At 39.4% G+C, this 17,025-nt stretch overlaps 3 protein-coding genes across 6 annotated transcripts in view; 1 reads left to right on the top strand and 2 right to left on the bottom strand.

The window, feature by feature from the left end:
• The window catches only part of dnajc5ab (DnaJ (Hsp40) homolog, subfamily C, member 5ab), a 30,492-nt gene extending 22,974 nt beyond the window's left edge, over positions 1-7,518 (bottom strand). The window contains exon 1 of one of the 2 annotated variants that reach the window (XM_067593342.1): positions 7,350-7,518. The gene's annotated coding sequence lies outside the window, so the exon portion shown is untranslated. Of the gene's footprint in view, positions 1-4,889; positions 5,012-7,349 lie in introns of those variants that run through there. The other variant, XM_067593343.1, reaches the window with a different exon arrangement.
• Positions 7,519-7,587: 69 nt separating this feature from the next.
• adrm1 (ADRM1 26S proteasome ubiquitin receptor) lies at positions 7,588-15,775 on the top strand. Of its 2 annotated transcripts, none has more exons than XM_067593341.1 (10): positions 7,588-7,693; positions 9,126-9,362; positions 10,765-10,881; positions 11,299-11,509; positions 12,363-12,441; positions 12,795-12,931; positions 13,659-13,790; positions 13,877-14,034; positions 14,384-14,486; positions 15,044-15,775. In XM_067593341.1, the coding sequence occupies exons 2-10, from the start codon at positions 9,153-9,155 to the stop codon at positions 15,130-15,132; spliced, it is 1,236 nt and encodes a 411-aa protein (XP_067449442.1). In that variant the 5' UTR covers positions 7,588-7,693; positions 9,126-9,152; the 3' UTR covers positions 15,133-15,775. The 2 variants fall into 2 exon arrangements, with proteins under 2 accessions (XP_067449442.1, XP_067449441.1); XM_067593340.1 differs by having other exon boundaries at positions 12,360-12,441.
• Positions 15,466-17,025, bottom strand: part of lama5 (laminin, alpha 5) — a 120,876-nt gene continuing 119,316 nt past the window's right edge. For both annotated transcript variants that reach the window (XM_067593339.1, XM_067593338.1), the window contains exon 80: positions 15,466-16,869. In XM_067593339.1, the coding sequence (XP_067449440.1) occupies positions 16,721-16,869 (149 nt within the window). In that variant the 3' untranslated portion in view covers positions 15,466-16,720. The remainder of the gene's footprint in view (positions 16,870-17,025) is intronic.

The raw sequence follows: 17,025 nt of genomic DNA, 5'->3' as shown, positions 1-17,025 counted from the left end.
TTAATCTTTAAGTGGTCTTCCAGGAATGTGACTACAACTCGTGTCGGCTCTTATCGATATGATTCTCATAAGGGAGTAAAAATGTTTTGAGGAACACCGGGTCAAGCGGTTTATGTACTCACAGGCCTCGTGTCAGCTGCTTAATAATCACTTTTATGATATTTAGACAGCCGGGAGACGGGAAGAAAGAGACAGAGAGCGCAGATGTGCATGTGAGGAAGCGATGAGTGAATTAAGAGAAAATAATTAGTGATGATTGAATGTGATGATTAACTGAAACATTTGCTTTGTTTCAGCCTCTAAAATGTCATGTTTTACTTGCTTTTATTGTTTCAAATCACTGTACATTCAAGTAGATTCTATAGCAATTATACTGTGCAATCAACATTTACTTCATAATGATAAGTTAAAGCAAAAAAACTTCTATTTCCACTTTAAATAAGTTCACTTTTAAGATTTTTTGGCTGTTGGCCAGACATATTGGGTGTGCATCTGTCATTATTTTTGCTATTTTTTAAGTCTAAACAATTTCCTGATATAAAAAGAAGAAAAAAACAAACAATACTCAAAGTAAAAACAGGCATGAGAGAAGAAAAACTGGTCCTGTTAGCTGTGAGATGTTTATAGAAATAATAAAAACTGCCAAAATTCGTGAGAGCTGAAACAGTGGAAACACAGCACATCAAAAGAGCAACTATTTTGATAATCTGTTAATCATTTAAAATGTTTTTTTCTCGCCGATTGCAAATCATTCTCTGGTGTCAGTGTCAGATTGTTAACTGAGTATCTTTGGAGTCTGGACTGTTGGTTGGACAAAAAAAAAAAAAAAAAAAGACATTTGACGCCGTCATCTTGGACTACAGTTACGTTATTTTCTGACATTTTATAGACCAAACGATTAATTGATTCGAGACAATAACCTGCTGATTAATTGAGAATGAAAATGCATTTAAGTGAGATATTAAAATCTGCCCAAATCAATACTTTCAACACTATAAGAGACAAACAGACAGACACAAGCGCAAAAGTCAGTCTATGATTCTTGATTATGAGAGAGTGCTGTTCCCCAGTCATTGAGATCAGCTTACTTACACACACACACACACACACACACACACACACACATTAATCATTCTGCCCTGACAATCAATAGATGGTAATGTGACCTCATTGGCACAGTAAACACAGCTGTCACACACATGCATGCGGGGCAGGAAACTATGCACTGGAGCGTTTTTAGTATTCGTTCACTGGTGACTTCTAGACTCCAGCATCATGTCCTTCTGTTTGCCTGTTTACAGACCAAACAATTACCAGAAAGAAACAATACCGACTGAGCACATAAAAAAAGAAGCTGACAGAGAAACAGTTAACTCTCCACAGCCTGCTTTCCTTTCAGTCTTTACATCTTGGCACATTGAGGATGCTCCGATGCAAAAAAAAAGGCCAATCCAATTCATTAGCTAATGTCCAATCAGCTGCCTGTCAGCATTCTTGCATCAGCTTTTCTCAATGGACACACACACACACACATGCTAGCAGTGCAGGAGGAAACATTACAGTAATGACTTTAAGGTACAGTGAGCAAACTGTGTGTGGACGTACTGTACAGAGTCACTACCGCTGACTGTAAAACTCAATTTGTGAATCAGCAGATGTTCATTAAATGATAAAAAGGAAACATCTGTCACCTGACGGATTGATCAGTAACTCATTTGAGCAGTACTGTACAGGTCCATCGATGTCAACGTTAATCATTTAGTCAATAAAATGTCAGGAAATAGTGAACATCACAATTGTTTTGTACGACTACCAGTCCAAACCCCAAAGAGGTTCAGTTTACTGTTACATAAGACAAAGAAAAAGCAGCAAATTCACACAGTTCAGCAGCTGGAACAAAGGGAATGTTTAGCGTTTTTGCTTGAAAAATATCTTTCCACAATTAATCGATGACAAAAATAGTTGCCCAATTACTTTTCTGTCTATCAACAAATCAAATAATTGACTGTTTTAGCTATAGTTCAAATTACATTTACACTACTACAATAAAGAAAACAATCAAGCTGCATATTGTTTGAAATTTGTGGCCATTTCAACAAAGCTAGAAAAAGGTAGAGTTTTTTAAATTATTGACTGACAAACATTCATTAATTACTGGCACTTTCTTTGGATATATATTGTTGTTGTTATTGACTGTTATTTGTGACTCTCTTCAGGCATTGATAATGAGCTGATCTTGATCAAGTGTTGATTGTTGCCAGAAATTGTGTTTGTGATGATGTTGGCGTGATCTTGGTGTTGCTGTTTATCATGTTGGCCTGATGAAGACATGGTAGAGTTGAAATATTTCCTTTTTCAGTCAATAATAAAAATACTAATTTCATTTATTGTCCTGGACCAAACTTAAACATAGTATGGGATGTACACACACATGTTCAACAGGGTTCCCATCTCTCCATAGCAACAGCTGAGGTGCTGTTGGGCAAGGCATTACATGACCTGCTGCTTGGTAGACCTTGCTGGTGCTCAACAACAGAAATCTGTGGTTGTATCAGGCAGTTCAAGCTTAACTGTGAAAACAGCGCGACTAAAAGAAAATGTGTTTTGTAACTTAATCTTGATAAAACAGGCTCCCTAGACAAACTGTGGCTAAACATAATGAACAAGTTGGCTGCGGATCTCTCATATCAAAGCTTCTCTCGTCACACCATTCATTACCGACTAAATTCACTTGGGAACTTTTGGACGTCATAAAAAAAAAAAAAAAAACCATCTATGATTAACCAGAATATTGTGAATCACTGTCAAAGCTCAAGAGGCAAAAGATTTCCAGAGAAGGGTGAGGGAGTCAGTGGGATGAAGATGGAACGACGACAGATGTAGACAGAGGAGAGACCGTTGGGTCAGAGTTTGACAGAAATAAAGAAGGGATAGGTTCAGGCTGAAAGAGAGAGAGAGAGAGAGAGAGAGAGAGAAGGAGACAGAGTGTGGAGTTGAAGGAGAAGGGAAAGTGAAAGTGAATATTTGACAGTCCCATGTGACTTGCGATCACAGGACCGTTACGCCGTCCTGTCTAGAGGTCGCGCTCATGAAGAGTCTCATGACATTCGGCTATCGGCGGCCACCATCTCAGTCGACAAGGAAAGTGTGTTTTTCCCCTCAGGATATATGTGGATTTTCTGATTAGGAGGGTGAAACACCTGTAGTAACACTACAGTCCACGGGCAGTTTAACAGACATGAACTAAGGAAGGCCTTTCTTCTGTCTCTGCATGCAGTTTAAGGTGTTTAATCCCTGAGAAACTGTCTTGCACATTGAGTTTTACGTAACTGTACAGAATGGCAGAGTGAAAGTCTGGATCAGCAGATGTTACTCATTTTGGCATTATGAAATCTTTTTTAAACATGAAAAACCAGTGTGAATGTGCATTAGATTAGATCCTGATGAGCAGGTCGGCACCTTGCATGGCTGCCTCTACCATCAGCGTATGAATATGTATATGAATGAGTGAATGTTGACATGTATTATAAAGTGCTTCGAGTGGTCGGAAGACTAGAAAGGTGCTATATAAATGCTGTCCATAAACATAAAATATTGGCCTGTACTAACATGCTTTAATAATGTATATTTATTGGGTTATTTTATGGAAATTTTACCTTATTATCTCAATGAAATGGACTGAAACTAACGTGTATATGACACAAAAAGGCAATTTATTATTTTGGCTGGTAAAAAATATGCTTGGCTGGTGGATTTTTTCACCAAAAGGCAATAAAACTGTGACTGTACTCCTCTGTGTGACTTGTAAATTTGCAATTCCGGCCACACCTGCTGTGACATCATTGTCCGTTGAAAATGTTGACCCAGCAGAGAGCTTTGCAACAGCAGCGTTCGCTCCTCTGTTCTGAGAGAAACTCTCCCAACGAATGCAGCTTTAAAAACAGGTGTCCCCCTGAGTTTAGGGGTTAAGACACCGACCGTGAACTGCAACATTCCTGGTTTAAGTCTGGCTGGGGACCTTTGTTGCAACGCTCCCCCTCGTTTCCTGTCATCTCTCTACTGTCTGATAGATTGACTTCAAAGGCCCCAAAATTACCAAAAAAAAAGGTACTAAAAAAGGTCGTCTGAGTCAGAGTAAATAACAAGATAATAGTATATGAATGAATGCATATCACTCGGGCTGCAACTATAGATTATTAGGCGTAAAAGGTCAGAAAATGGTGAAAAATGTCGATCACTGTTTCCTAAAGCCTAAAATTGTGTCTTCAAATGTCTTCTTCAGTTTATTATCATAGAAGACTAAAGAAACCAGAAAAAAATCCCATTTAAGAAGCTGGAATCAAGAATTTGGGCATTTTTTTTTCTTTGAAAATGATTCAAAACTATTGATCGATTATCATAATAGTTGGTGATTGATTTTCTGTTGATTAACTAATGGATTAATAGACTAATCATTGCAGCTTATATCACTGTACAATAAACATGTAATCTAGGCTGATCATTCTTATTAATTGGGATAAAAAGTGAGAATCAATCAATCATAAATCAAGTGGTTCTGTGAAGCTCAGTTCTTGCAGTTGTCTACAACCCTTCTGACTTCAGTGTCACGGACTAAATATGAACACAGTGACCAAATATCAGCACCAAATACCAGTGAGCCAAAGTAGGAATCCCAGCTGGGGGATAATTTTAGGTTTTCAAGGGTCGTGTGGTAGAGACACTCTGACAGGAAACTGTCACGTAGCACTGTAGCTTATCAAAGCAAAGACAAGAATAGGCACAATAAATCAGGTAAAAAAAAAAGATCTGATATTTTTCCCACATTATCTATAGCCGCTAAAAAATAACAGTAATCTAGATTTATATGGCTCTATAAACAAATTTCTTACCAGTGAGGTGAACCACATTAGGTTCCCAGCGTATCCGCAGTGTGGCAGCAGTGATAATCTCCCTCTCTGACCTCCTACTGCTCTGTTATCTAGGTATAACCTGATTTGATGTGACTGGCTCTTAAATGAGTCACTGATGACCACACGTAGGAGAGCTCATACTGATGACATCATGCCTTTCCCCTCAACCCCCTTACGCAGACCGGCTGACTCACACAGATATGATTTGGTAAAAAATGTTTCCTGGACATTTACTGTACTTGGAGAACAAAACTGATTCTGTTGTGAAATTTTAAAAAGGGATAACTTGCCCGGAAAGGACAATCCTTGAAGTTGATGCAATTTATAAATCATTTAAGCACTTTATGAATTAAAACAGAATACAAGAATAGATGCTAACTAGTCATGCCTGTGAATTCAGTGCAGCCTGAGGCCGAACTACAGCGGCTGTGAAAATACTTTCCGGTCTGCCCTGATGGTTGGAGATGCTCTGTTCCTGATTATACCTTTCATTAACAGTATCTGGACAAGAAGAGCCATTATGAAACTGTCAACATGGTAATTTGACTATAGCTGCACCACTATAGTTATATATGTTTATAGTGATACAATATTCAGCACTTTTGAGAGAGTATTAACACAAATGTAAGTGAAAACAGCTTATTTTACATACATGTACTTCAGTAAGCTCTGCAGCTGATGCCATGTGCTGATCAGAGCATTCATTGATTAGTCATACATGTCGTTTTCAGCACTAGAAACTATTTCATGAATGTGTGCAAATGAATTATGTAACTGTATTCATTAGGCTTATGCATACATTTTAATGAACCTTCTGAAGAATTTTATTACTAAGAGCTTCCTCAAAGCTCTGGTCACGGTTTCTAAAACAGACAAATTGATTATTTGTAATTGCCAAGTGACTGAACTGTATCAGCTCTTAAACTGACCACTGTTTTTTTCCCCCCATTCTACTTTTATTGCCCTGCTAGTTTTACAATTATGTTAAGTGACACAACTCCAGGAAAAATGATAACAAAAAGCCAGTCAGTCAGTCGAATACTAAAAGTTAACATTGGACTAAATACCGTAATACTTTGAATTCCTGCATTTGCTTGTTCTGATAAATAATAACAACAATAAGGTAAAAAATGCATTATATTTCAATTATTTACATGTATTATCTTGTATTCAAGGGGGATCTGGCAGGAGCTTGTCATGGAACAAGACTTTGATGGTCTATGATCAGAATTAGGGCCGCAACTAACGATTATTGACTAATCTGTTGATTCATTTCTCGATCGATCGATTACTTGTTTGGCTGATAAAATGTCTCAAATGTCTTCTTTTGTCCCGACCAACAGTCCACAACCCAAAGATAATCAGTTTACAGTCATAGAGGACTAAAGAAACCAGAAAATTATCACATTTGAGAAGCTGGAGTCAGAGAATTTGGACTAATAATTAATTGATTATCAATATAGTTGGAGATTTATTTAACAGTTGGCAACTAAGAATCACTAATGGGAGGGAAAAGATGAAAGAAGTGATGCATTGCCAGCTCAGATATCCATAACACTATTACTTACAACAGAGGACTGAACTGCTGGCTGCAATTTGATTAAAAAGATTACAGTTGCAGTTGATGAAAGACCCAGAGGAGCTGCCTAGAGCCAAAACTGTATAACTGTATAATAAAGTTCTCCTAATCACATTTGTTTTTTCTAACATCTGCTACAAACATGCATGCACTCACACACATCCACACGGTCAGCCAGTTTGTAATACCACCTGCCACTCCGCATAGACATCACATGAGGACAGAAAAAGACAGCAGCTCTGCTCAGTTGACGTGTTTCAGATTCGCTCATAGTCAAACCAATAATAGGAAACTGACCCGTTAAGAGCAGTCAAATGACACAGCCGAGCTACTAACTTGTAAGTCATGTTTGGAAGTTGGGAAGTGGAATGTTTTAAGTTGCACCTGCCTGTTAAACATTTATAAAGAAAGACGTTAGTTCAGACATAAAAAAAACCACATTGACCCCTCACTTAGCTACAGACTGCAAATCCGGATTTATCCCCTGGTGTCTTCTCACTGTTTTTACTCAAGACTTGACCAGGTTTAAAACCCACAATAATCGATATGACGCCCCGGGCTCTGAATCCAACGTCTGCCTGCTCTCACGCTGTGTAAGGCTCTCGGTTCGTGACTGGCAACCGAACTAGAAAATACCGGTCGGCTCGGGAATCAAACCGTAGTTAAAGCGGATAATCTCCAGACACCGCATCAAAGGAACACACACACAGCATCCATGTTGGTTAGCCCCGTCCATAGCCGAGCCTGCGCCGAACGATATGCTGGTTTCACTAAACAGCTAGCATTTAGCTCGCTAACTAATCCAAGGACAGCAAAGCTGACTAATGTTAGCCCGCCGGCTAACTCGGTGCATCTCTTACCTTTCTCAGCACCGGGCAGTGCGGCTTCTGTCTCTTTTTTCAAGTGAAGCGTAACTCGATTTTTATAATACTCGCATCCCAGTTGAGCTTTGCTTTGCGCCGCTAAACCATTCAAACAGCAGGTAGTGGGAGCACCGAGCTAACTGCCACTCTGAGAAAGAAGACCAGTCGTCAATCCTGGCGGAGAGGGAGCGCGCAAACCCGCCTACTCTGCCACTGCGCGCGCCTAGAGTGACAGCGGCGCGCTCACGACATAACAGGAAATAAACACGGACGTTAACGTTACAAGCAGGCGACGAGAGAAGAAAGACTTGTTGGTTAATTCTGCCAACACAACTTTGAAGGTATTTTAACAAACTTATATTTTTACATGAAGCTGATCAAAAGCTACTTCCGCACGAAGTTAGTTGTTATTTTTTAATTTTCAAAGGCTTTCGCTGGCAAAACTGTAACTGTTTTAGCCAAGTCATGGGCTAATGTTAGCATTGACTATCAGCATGACACAGCCCGCACAGCTAATGCTAGCTAACGTTATACAGTTAACTGCTACTTTTGTTAGCTTTAAAAAGTCTTCTAAACTTAAACAAACAGCTCCACACTTACTTTTAGACGTCACAGCAACAGCTGGACATCACTCTTACAAGGTTAATGCTTTACAAAAGTATTTATAAACACAATGACAAACCGTTAACGAGTTTAGTCTCGAACCAACAGAACAGTATGCTGGCTAACTTGGCTAACTGGTCTTTGTGTTTATGTTATGTCTAAAGCTTATAACGTTAAATGTCTAACTTTTCTGAAGATCTGAGAGTGCCCACTTCAGATTAAAAAGTTAGTCAAACTTTTATCAAACATATTTTCAGTATTAAGCCAGGTGTTTTGTTGTAATCAGAACTAGAGCTGAAATAAAATGGTTGACTGAAAGGTCATTTTTCAAGCACAAATGTCAAACATTTGATGGTTTCTTCTATTCAGTGCTGCTTTTTAGTTTGATACATTATAGGAAATTGAATATATTGGGACTTTGGACTGACGATCGATTATAAAAAAGCAACAAAGATGTCAAATTGGGCTCAAAATCATGATGGTAATTTTTCACTGTTTGACGTTTTTGTTTCAAGCTAAGACTGCAACTAGCAAGTAACTGAATTATAGATTAATGTGCAGATTATTTCCTTTACTAATCATTTGGTCTATAAAATGCCAATATTGTGAAAAATACCCAGAACAATTTCCCAAGGTGGCAATGTCTATAGTCATCACTAAATTAGTTTATTGTTATAGGAGACAAAGAAAACGTAAAGCCAGTGAATTTTTGACATTTTTGCATAAATCTCTATACTAGAGCTGTAATGATTAGTTGATTAATTGATTAGTCGATTGACAGAAAATTAATCTGCGACTATTTTGATAATCATTTTAGTAATTAAGTAAAAATATCAAACATTGGCTGATTGGCAGCTTCTCAGATGTGATGATTTAATGTTTTTCTTTGTCAGTCATCATGGTAGTGCGGATTTTCTTTGGGTTGGTCAAACCAGACAGGACATATGAAGACGTGACCTTTGACTCTAGGGAATTATAACTGTCGTTCTTTGCTTTTTTCTGACGTTTTACAGACAAACTGACAAATTGATTAATTGAGAAAATAATTGGCAGATGTATCATTAATGATGTATTAGATTATGAGGATGCCCTCACCAATAATAACCATGCCAGTGAAATGCATATATGTTCTTGTAACCCTGACTTCTTTCTCTTTATTTTTCTCTCCAGTATTCCAGTTAACAAGGAGATCTAAAGATGTCGTCAGGCGCTCTGTTTCCCAGCTTGGTGAGCGGCTCTAGAGGAAGCTCCAGCAAGTACCTGGTAGAGTTTCGTGCCGGTAAAATGAGTTTGAAGGGGAACGTAGTGACACCGGACAAGCGCAAGGGCATGGTGTACATCCAGCAGTCCGACGACTCCCTGATTCACTTCTGCTGGAAGGACAGGACCAGTGGGAATGTCGATGATGTGAGTTACTCAAAAAATTTTCTGTATGATAGAATTAAAACCTTACCGGTTGTAATTTGGTCATGAGTTAGGCTTTTTGCCCGACTTTTGAGTGAGGGATTAATATTATTAATACCTCTACCTTCTGACGTGATCCGACAACACGTCTTATGAAATAGTTCACTTAGAGCTTACCCCAGCCTTAACATAGACTTATGTAGGTTAGGGAAATTCCTACAATCTCCTTAAACCACTGTTCAAACTCCAATATGTTTTACAATATATTACATTTACAATGTGACTGCTGGTCTGACCTCCAGAAAAGCTAAAATTGTGAGATTACTAGTAATTATTTGCAAATTAGTAAATTTAAAGACCTACATATTGTTAAAGTAGCCTGTGATTCCAGTGGAGGTGAGATTATAAATCTGACCATGCTAGTGCTTTGCTTTGTAATCAGAATCAGCTTTGTTGGCTGTTTAAGTATGTTTATGCATACAAGGAATTTGACTCTGGTTTCTAGTGGTTGTCAACGTGTTTACACACAACTCTCCTCAGAAAGATACAGAAAGGACAACAAGCCACACAAAGATAATGACACATAAACATATTACTGTTATGTATAAGCATGTGGGTGGAAAAAATGGATACATAGATATAGAAACAACAACATACAATGTCTACATACAGGTGGAACCTTTTTTTTAAATTGTAAACAGACTACAAATAGTGCAAGGAGTGCTGAAATAAGTATTGAAAAAAAGTGATTCGTTACTTTATATACATACAGTAGTTGGTTATGTATGTATATAAAGTAACTTATCACTTTTTACCCATACTATATTTATTTTGTATTTTGATATTTATATTTTATTTCAGCACTCCACTCAATTTATTTGACAACTCAAGGTCCATGAGTAGAATTGAACACAAAGACATACAGCACTGGTCCAAAGTTTAGACACCTTCTCATTCCTTTGAATGAGGAAGTGTGTCCAGACTTTTGACTGGTGCTGTACATGTCACTAAGATCTCTACCCAAACCATCGGATCTTTATACTTGAGCCATCAAATGATGGTGCAGGCTTCCAGTAAACAACTGGGTTGTGCCTGGACATTATCTGTTAGGACTTTGATAATTGATTTGCTCACACTTTGCCTCTTTTTCATTCTGTTATTGTACATACAAGCAGTTTTCATTCAAACAATGCTGTCAAATTAAGTTAAATTTAGCCGGCCATCCTCAGAACAAACAAGGTGACCGTGTCTTTATTTCAGAGCTGCAGTGATGTTGCTGCCTTGGTTTTTTTCCCTTCTGTTGATTGTTTGACGATGATTTGCTGTGTCAGAGCAAACACTGTGTGTATTTTCTGTTCCTCTCCATCCTTAGTAAATGTCATATGTTGTGCTTTTCCTGTTTCAGGACCTGATCATCTTCCCAGATGACTGTGAATTCAAGAGAGTGAACCAGTGCACCACCGGACGGGTCTACGTGCTGAAGTTCAAGGCCGGATCCAAGAGACTGTTCTTCTGGATGCAGGTGAGAGGAAGATGCCCCATCATTGTTTTAAAGGGAGGAGAATTAGAGATTGTCTGTGTGATGCAGGACATCTGTGCCCATCTGTGTGCAGGCAGATGGATGTTTAATGGAGAGAAGAGGGAGAGTGCACAGCTGTTATTAGGCTATTTGTCATACAGCCACACATTTAGCTCACCAGTCATTTTCTCCTTTATCTTCTCAAATATGGAGGATATTCTTTTAGTCAAACAAACAAGGTTGTGTCCTCCTGTGGACCTAAATTGATTTGAACTCGTTAAAATCACTTTTCTGCTCACTTACAGTGTTCATCTTGGTTTAGTTGCTGCCTTGAGTCACCACAGAGGAATAATTAAGATTATTATGATTATTATTTCACCTGTGAAGAATTTCACTGTGATTTCATCCCATTTCCATCAGGAGCCAAAGACTGACAAGGATGAGGAATACTGTCGTAAGGTGAACGAGTACCTGAACAACCCTCCCATTCCCGGAGCGCCAGGCAGCGGAAGCGGCAGCGGCCACGAGCTCTCTGCCCTCGGAGGAGAAGGAGGCCTGCAAAACCTGCTGGGAAACATGAGCCACAACCAGTTGATGCAGCTCATTGGACCAACAGGACTGGGCGGACTGGGTGAGCAGCACTGGATGTTTCCTCTAACGTGTACAAACCCTCTCACATACCGTCATCAAAGACTTGTAGTTTGCTGTAAAGAGAAGGAAAAGTCTACTCCAGGAAGTAACCCTCACACACAACACCTCAAGAGAGTCACGCCACCAGTCTCACTGTTTGAGTTTGTTCACTTTACTTTCATCCATATAATTTTATTAGATATACTAAAGTCGTCCATTTCAGTTTTAGGATAAAGGACCAATCTTATTCCTCAGATGTTTTTGTTGCTGTTTTCTCTTTTTTATTGATATTTTTGACACATATATACACCATCATACAGTTTTTTTTTTTTTTTACAAGCTATTATTTTTGTCTGTATTTTGTTAACCAAGCTGAACAATAAGAAACACAAAAGGCAGTCTGGTTATAGATTCACATGATCAGACAACATCATTTATATATTTTATAAATATAAATCAAGTAACAACCAGTATCCACAATGACAATGACCCATACAGACAAAGAGTAGCTCCCTTAATAGGAGAGACAAAAAAACAAGACAATATAAAACCAATTAACAAAAACAACAAACAGCAAAACAAAAGGGGGTACAGCCAGCAGTTAGACCAGAACCCCCTAGACATTATGACCAGCTTCAATATGAGATCATCCAGACTATGTGATGAATAATCCATATTGTCAGATACAGTATTCAAACACAAGTGGTCCAGAAGCTGTAGATACGCAGTCAATCATTGTGGCTGTTTTCTCTTTACTTCCACTCTGATGTAGCCAGCCAGCCACGAGCAATTGTTTTACACAACAGAGATGAATTTGGGCCTTTTTTTGATTTGTTTGTGTTTTGTCTAAGGAGGTCTGGGAGCTCTAGCAGGACCAGGACTTGCCAACTTGCTGGGCAGCGGAGGACCAGCAACCAGCAGCTCCTCATCCAGGTGAGACTAAACACCAAAAAAAAAACCACACACATCAGCATCAGCTCACATCACCACTGTCATCACAGAGTTATGTGTTATGTAACAGACATAAATTTATTTTCCGTATTTTAGGACAAATTGGCATCGACTGCAGCACTTTTAAATAGCTTTTAAAGGCCACTTAAGACAGAAATATTGAATAAACAACAATATTAGACTGTTTATTTATAACAGAACACACAAACATCAGTGGGATTTTGAATGAGATAAGCCACAGATTAAATGAATACATGAATAACATAAGTTTTTTAAAAATGATATCATAAACTATCCTCTTACTTTACCTTCTATGGCCTCCATCCTTTCCACAGCTCTCGTAGCCAGTCTGCAGCAGCCACTCCTTCATCAGGCGGAGCCCCCAGACTGAGCTCCTCTCAGGCTCCCACCACCCCCGTGACTCCCGCTGCCTCTGCTGTTTCTCCTACTACTGTTGCTCCTTCTACACCAGGTACATTATAGCTGCGTCATTACAGTCATCTGCCAAGTGGACATGCACAGTAATCATTTTATTGTTGACACTTTATGTGACACATTAAAGCATTATGAGACACATTTGCAAAGGGCATCTTTACAGTTAAAGGCATATTAATTTGCCAGTAATTTACCATAATCCTGCAGAAGTGTTGGTGTTTATTGTGTGATCTTTTGGTTTTATAGCGTTGCTCCTCTGTTCTGGGTATCATATCTTCTACTTTGCTTCCTGTTGATCATTAGAAAATTATATTTAACTTGGATTTCCCTTTTTTTTTTCCTGTGAATTTTGACAGGTTTCTTTATATCTTTCTGCGTTGATGTTTAATAAATCTGGTTAATCAGGCTTATTGTTCCAGGTTAATTAAATTTGCATAAGCTGTCTGGTAACTTCTGTGCAGTGAGTGAATGTACGTAACTTCTCATCTCACTGGTTCAGACTGGAAGAAGCCAGAAGTGACATCATGCTGTAACTCAACTTAATGTTTAGAAGTTTTGAACAAACGTACAAACATCCCCATCGGTCTACAGTTTGAAATGATCCCTCCTTGTGTTGTCCCTCATCTCAAAATGATCTTTAAACAGGAAATGCCTTGGATATTTTGGAAGTAAAGAGCTCAACTTTATCTTCTACTTTACTTTCTGCATCATGTTATGTAAAAAATCTCCCTGACTCATTCCTTGTTTGCTGGACTTGTTCACAGCTGCAGCTCAGACTCCGCTGGTCCCAGCCTCTGTTGGAAGCCCTTCATCCCACCAGCCCATCCAGCTCAGTGACCTTCAGAGCATCCTCGCCACCATGAGCGTCCCAATGGCAGCTGCTCAGGGATCAGCAGGTGAGAGAAAGCTGGACTGATGGAGTCTGTCAGTGAAATGAAGGAGACAGAAAACTAACAGGACTAACTCCTCTTTTCTTCTTCAGTGGACCTGGCGAGTGTTTGCACCCCAGAGATGATGGCTCCCATCCTGGCGAACGCTGAGGTCCAGCAGAGGCTGCTGCCCTTCCTCCCCAGCGGAGAGAGTTTACCTCAGAGTGCCGAAGAGATCCAGAACACACTCAGCTCACCTCAGTTCCAGCAGGTAGGAGACGCAGATTAACATGAATTTACTGTACTGAGCATCAGAAACACTTGAATTCTTTGAAGTGATGTGGAGGAAATAATAATAGAAGTTTATAGAAATAGAAGTTTAATAATAGAATAATGTGTTTTTCAGTCCTCTCTCTGCTCTACTCACACCTGATTGGCTAAACACCTTTGGTTTAGGTAATCAGGTGCGGGTAGAACAATACCAATCGCTCTCCATCATGATGTCATCTGTTAACAGTAATTATTACGAGGTCCCACAGTTCATGTCATTATGTTAGAAGTGTTAGTCGATGCTGCAGTGTTGAACTAAATCCAGTGACTGTGACTCTTTCCTCCTTCAGTCCATGAGTATGTTCAGCAGTGCCTTGGCCTCCGGGCAGCTCGGCCCTCTCATGAGTCAGTTCGGTCTGCCAGCAGAGGCTGTGGATGCTGCCAACAGAGGAGGTGAAACAAACAAACACACACACACACACACACAGTATTGTTTAAATGGCCCTTATCCACCAAATAGTCTCAAGTGTCTGCATCACTGTTTGTGTTTACTCTGCATCCGAAGAACCTTGAAGATTAATTAAATTATACTTGTATTAGATTAAAAAGTTCTACCCCGGGATCAGGCACTTTGTTTTTAGGGGCAGGAACTAAATTTAGACGTAGATTTGTGCCTTTTTTTAAAATGTTTTTGCAATTGAAACAGCTGCACAGAACCAGGCAGGACTGGAAAAATAGTTTAAAGCCATGAGCCAAGAAGCTTTCAATGTGTCAGACAATGATGATCAACATTTCTTTGAACTCTATTTACAGTCGCAAATCTTTCCACTGCCTGCTTTGATGCTCTCAAAGTCTGACGGCTGTCATAGCGTCGCATTACTATGACAACCAGCAAATATGAGCTTTTGTTATGTGCAGCAGAACTACAATAAGATTGTTTTTAATACAGTGAGTCTTATGTTTATTGCTGTTCATTGATCTTGTATGTATGTATCTTGTCTTGTCTTCAGATGTGGAGGCGTTTGCTAAAGCCATGCAGGGCAGTAAAGGAGACTCTAAAGAGAAGAAGGACGACGACGAGGACATGAGTCTGGATTAGAGCTCTCACACACACACACACACACACACACACACACACACCGCCGAGCCTCTAGATTTAAATCTGATTCCTTTTTCTCCTCTTTTCCTTTTTTACCTCCATTCTCTTTAATGTTGTCTTAAATGTTTCTATAACCAAAGGCAACACACGCGCTCCCACTCAGGACGACCTCCACCACCACCACAGCGTCAACAGAGCTGTAAAACAGACGAGTTAGGTCAGTTTTTTCCACTGTGACCACGTTAACTGTTATTTTGACCTGACTTCTGTTCATCTACAGCTCTGCTCTGCTGTCCTTTTTGTTTTAATCAGAAAGAGAAAGAGGAGACACTGTTTGATTTTTTTTATGAAACAAAGAGAGACTGTGTTGGGATTGAGCCTTAAATTTATTTTTCTTCTTATATTTCAAAGCACAGACTGTCAGAGTGAGTGCTGATACTTTCAGGCTTTTTTATTTACTCTTGATAATAAAAAAAAATCATACTGGCATACAAAAACAACAAGGCTTTTGTCTTTTTTGTATGAAAAAAACTTTATTTAGAAACACATTTACAACACATATGGATGGGGGGGGGCCGGGAAGTGCAGGGGGGGAAGATGGACAGCTTATTTTTACTGTGAGATCTTTTTTTTAAATTTTTTTTTTTAAAAGTGGTTATATTACATACAAGCTTCACACTCAATGTTTGGTACATTTATGACATAATAGACGGCAAACGCTGCCTGCAACCTGGACAGGAGCCGACAGACGGGACGCTGCGTTCACGTCGCGTGGGACGAGAGGGACTTCATCTAAACCGTTTAAGACTGTCGTATGATTGCAGGATTGGTCGTTTCTCTAAATCTGTTTATTTCATTGACAGATGGACTTTGAGGCACTTTTGTATTTTTAAGCTTTCAGAAAAATCTTTCCCCATTTGTAAATTATGACTTGGATGTCGACGCTAACTGGCTAATACAGTAACTCCGGTGTGACATGAACCGGTGTTAAAAATTAAAAGTGACTTTTACTTTGAAAAGATTCCTGCTCCAGTCCCTGTTGCAGGTAAGGTCACACATCTGCGCCACCTGAGGACGTTACTCATATATTACAGTGTTCACAGTGTCCTGACTCAGTAGGTATATTAAACATTCTCTGCTAGAGATGCACCATACTTACATTACAGATTTAAGAGATTTATTTGGGGGCTGGAGGGCAAAAATTGTATTTATTTGTCACCATTTGTTTTGCAAAAGCGAGGAAAAATCAAGCTGTGTTTTCCATTTTATTTACAATATACACATTTAATGATTGATTTATGAGTTTAGAGTCTTGTACCAGTCACTTGTATCAGTGCATCTCTATGTGCAGACAGTTTCACTGTTGTAGCACCCTGTAGCACAAAAAAACAAACCAGTAATATGTGACGACAAATGGGAAAATATAAAATATACATTTTTCTTGAAAATAAAAAATAAATATTAATATATATATTTTTTAAATTAGCTACAGTAACATGACACCCGCCACCGGTAATTTGTAGTTGGGGAATGTGAGGATAAGACTGTATGTGTTGATGTGTGTGTATGTGTGAGGGGGGGGGGGGGTCTACATGTGTGGGCAGCCCTGCGTCCCTACAGCTCCGTGTACGGCGAGCGGTTTGGACAACATGGCAGGTCTGTGGTTGATGGTCGCTTGGCGGATGCAGCCCTGGAAGGCTGGCAGGCCGGCGGGGAGACCGGGTACTGTGACGCCATCTGGTGGACGGAAAGAGAGACAACATGTTAGAGGAAAACAGGAAGCAGCCACGACACTCCGACTGCTTCTGACTGTATGATTGACAGAGTGCGTCGTATAAAGTGGTGTTAGGGCCTCTGTGTAGACATTTCATTGACACTAAGGACAGTCAATTG

This window comes from Thunnus thynnus, chromosome 6 (genome assembly GCF_963924715.1).
Source record: "Thunnus thynnus chromosome 6, fThuThy2.1, whole genome shotgun sequence".
NCBI lineage: Eukaryota > Metazoa > Chordata > Actinopteri > Scombriformes > Scombridae > Thunnus > Thunnus thynnus.
The sequence above is the reverse complement of the archived record's forward strand: the minus strand, read 5'-3'. Positions and strand labels throughout refer to the sequence as shown.

Excerpts from the sequence above, each read along its gene's own strand:
- adrm1 (XM_067593340.1), top strand. The coding sequence starts at position 9,153 with ATGTCGTCAGGCGCTCTGTTTCCCAGCTTGGTGAGCGGCTCTAGAGGA. Across the intron at positions 12,932-13,658 it reads TGTTGCTCCTTCTACACCAG|CTGCAGCTCAGACTCCGCTG; the intron begins GTACATTATAGC and ends ACTTGTTCACAG. Across the intron at positions 13,791-13,876 it reads AGCTGCTCAGGGATCAGCAG|TGGACCTGGCGAGTGTTTGC; the intron begins GTGAGAGAAAGC and ends TTTCTTCTTCAG.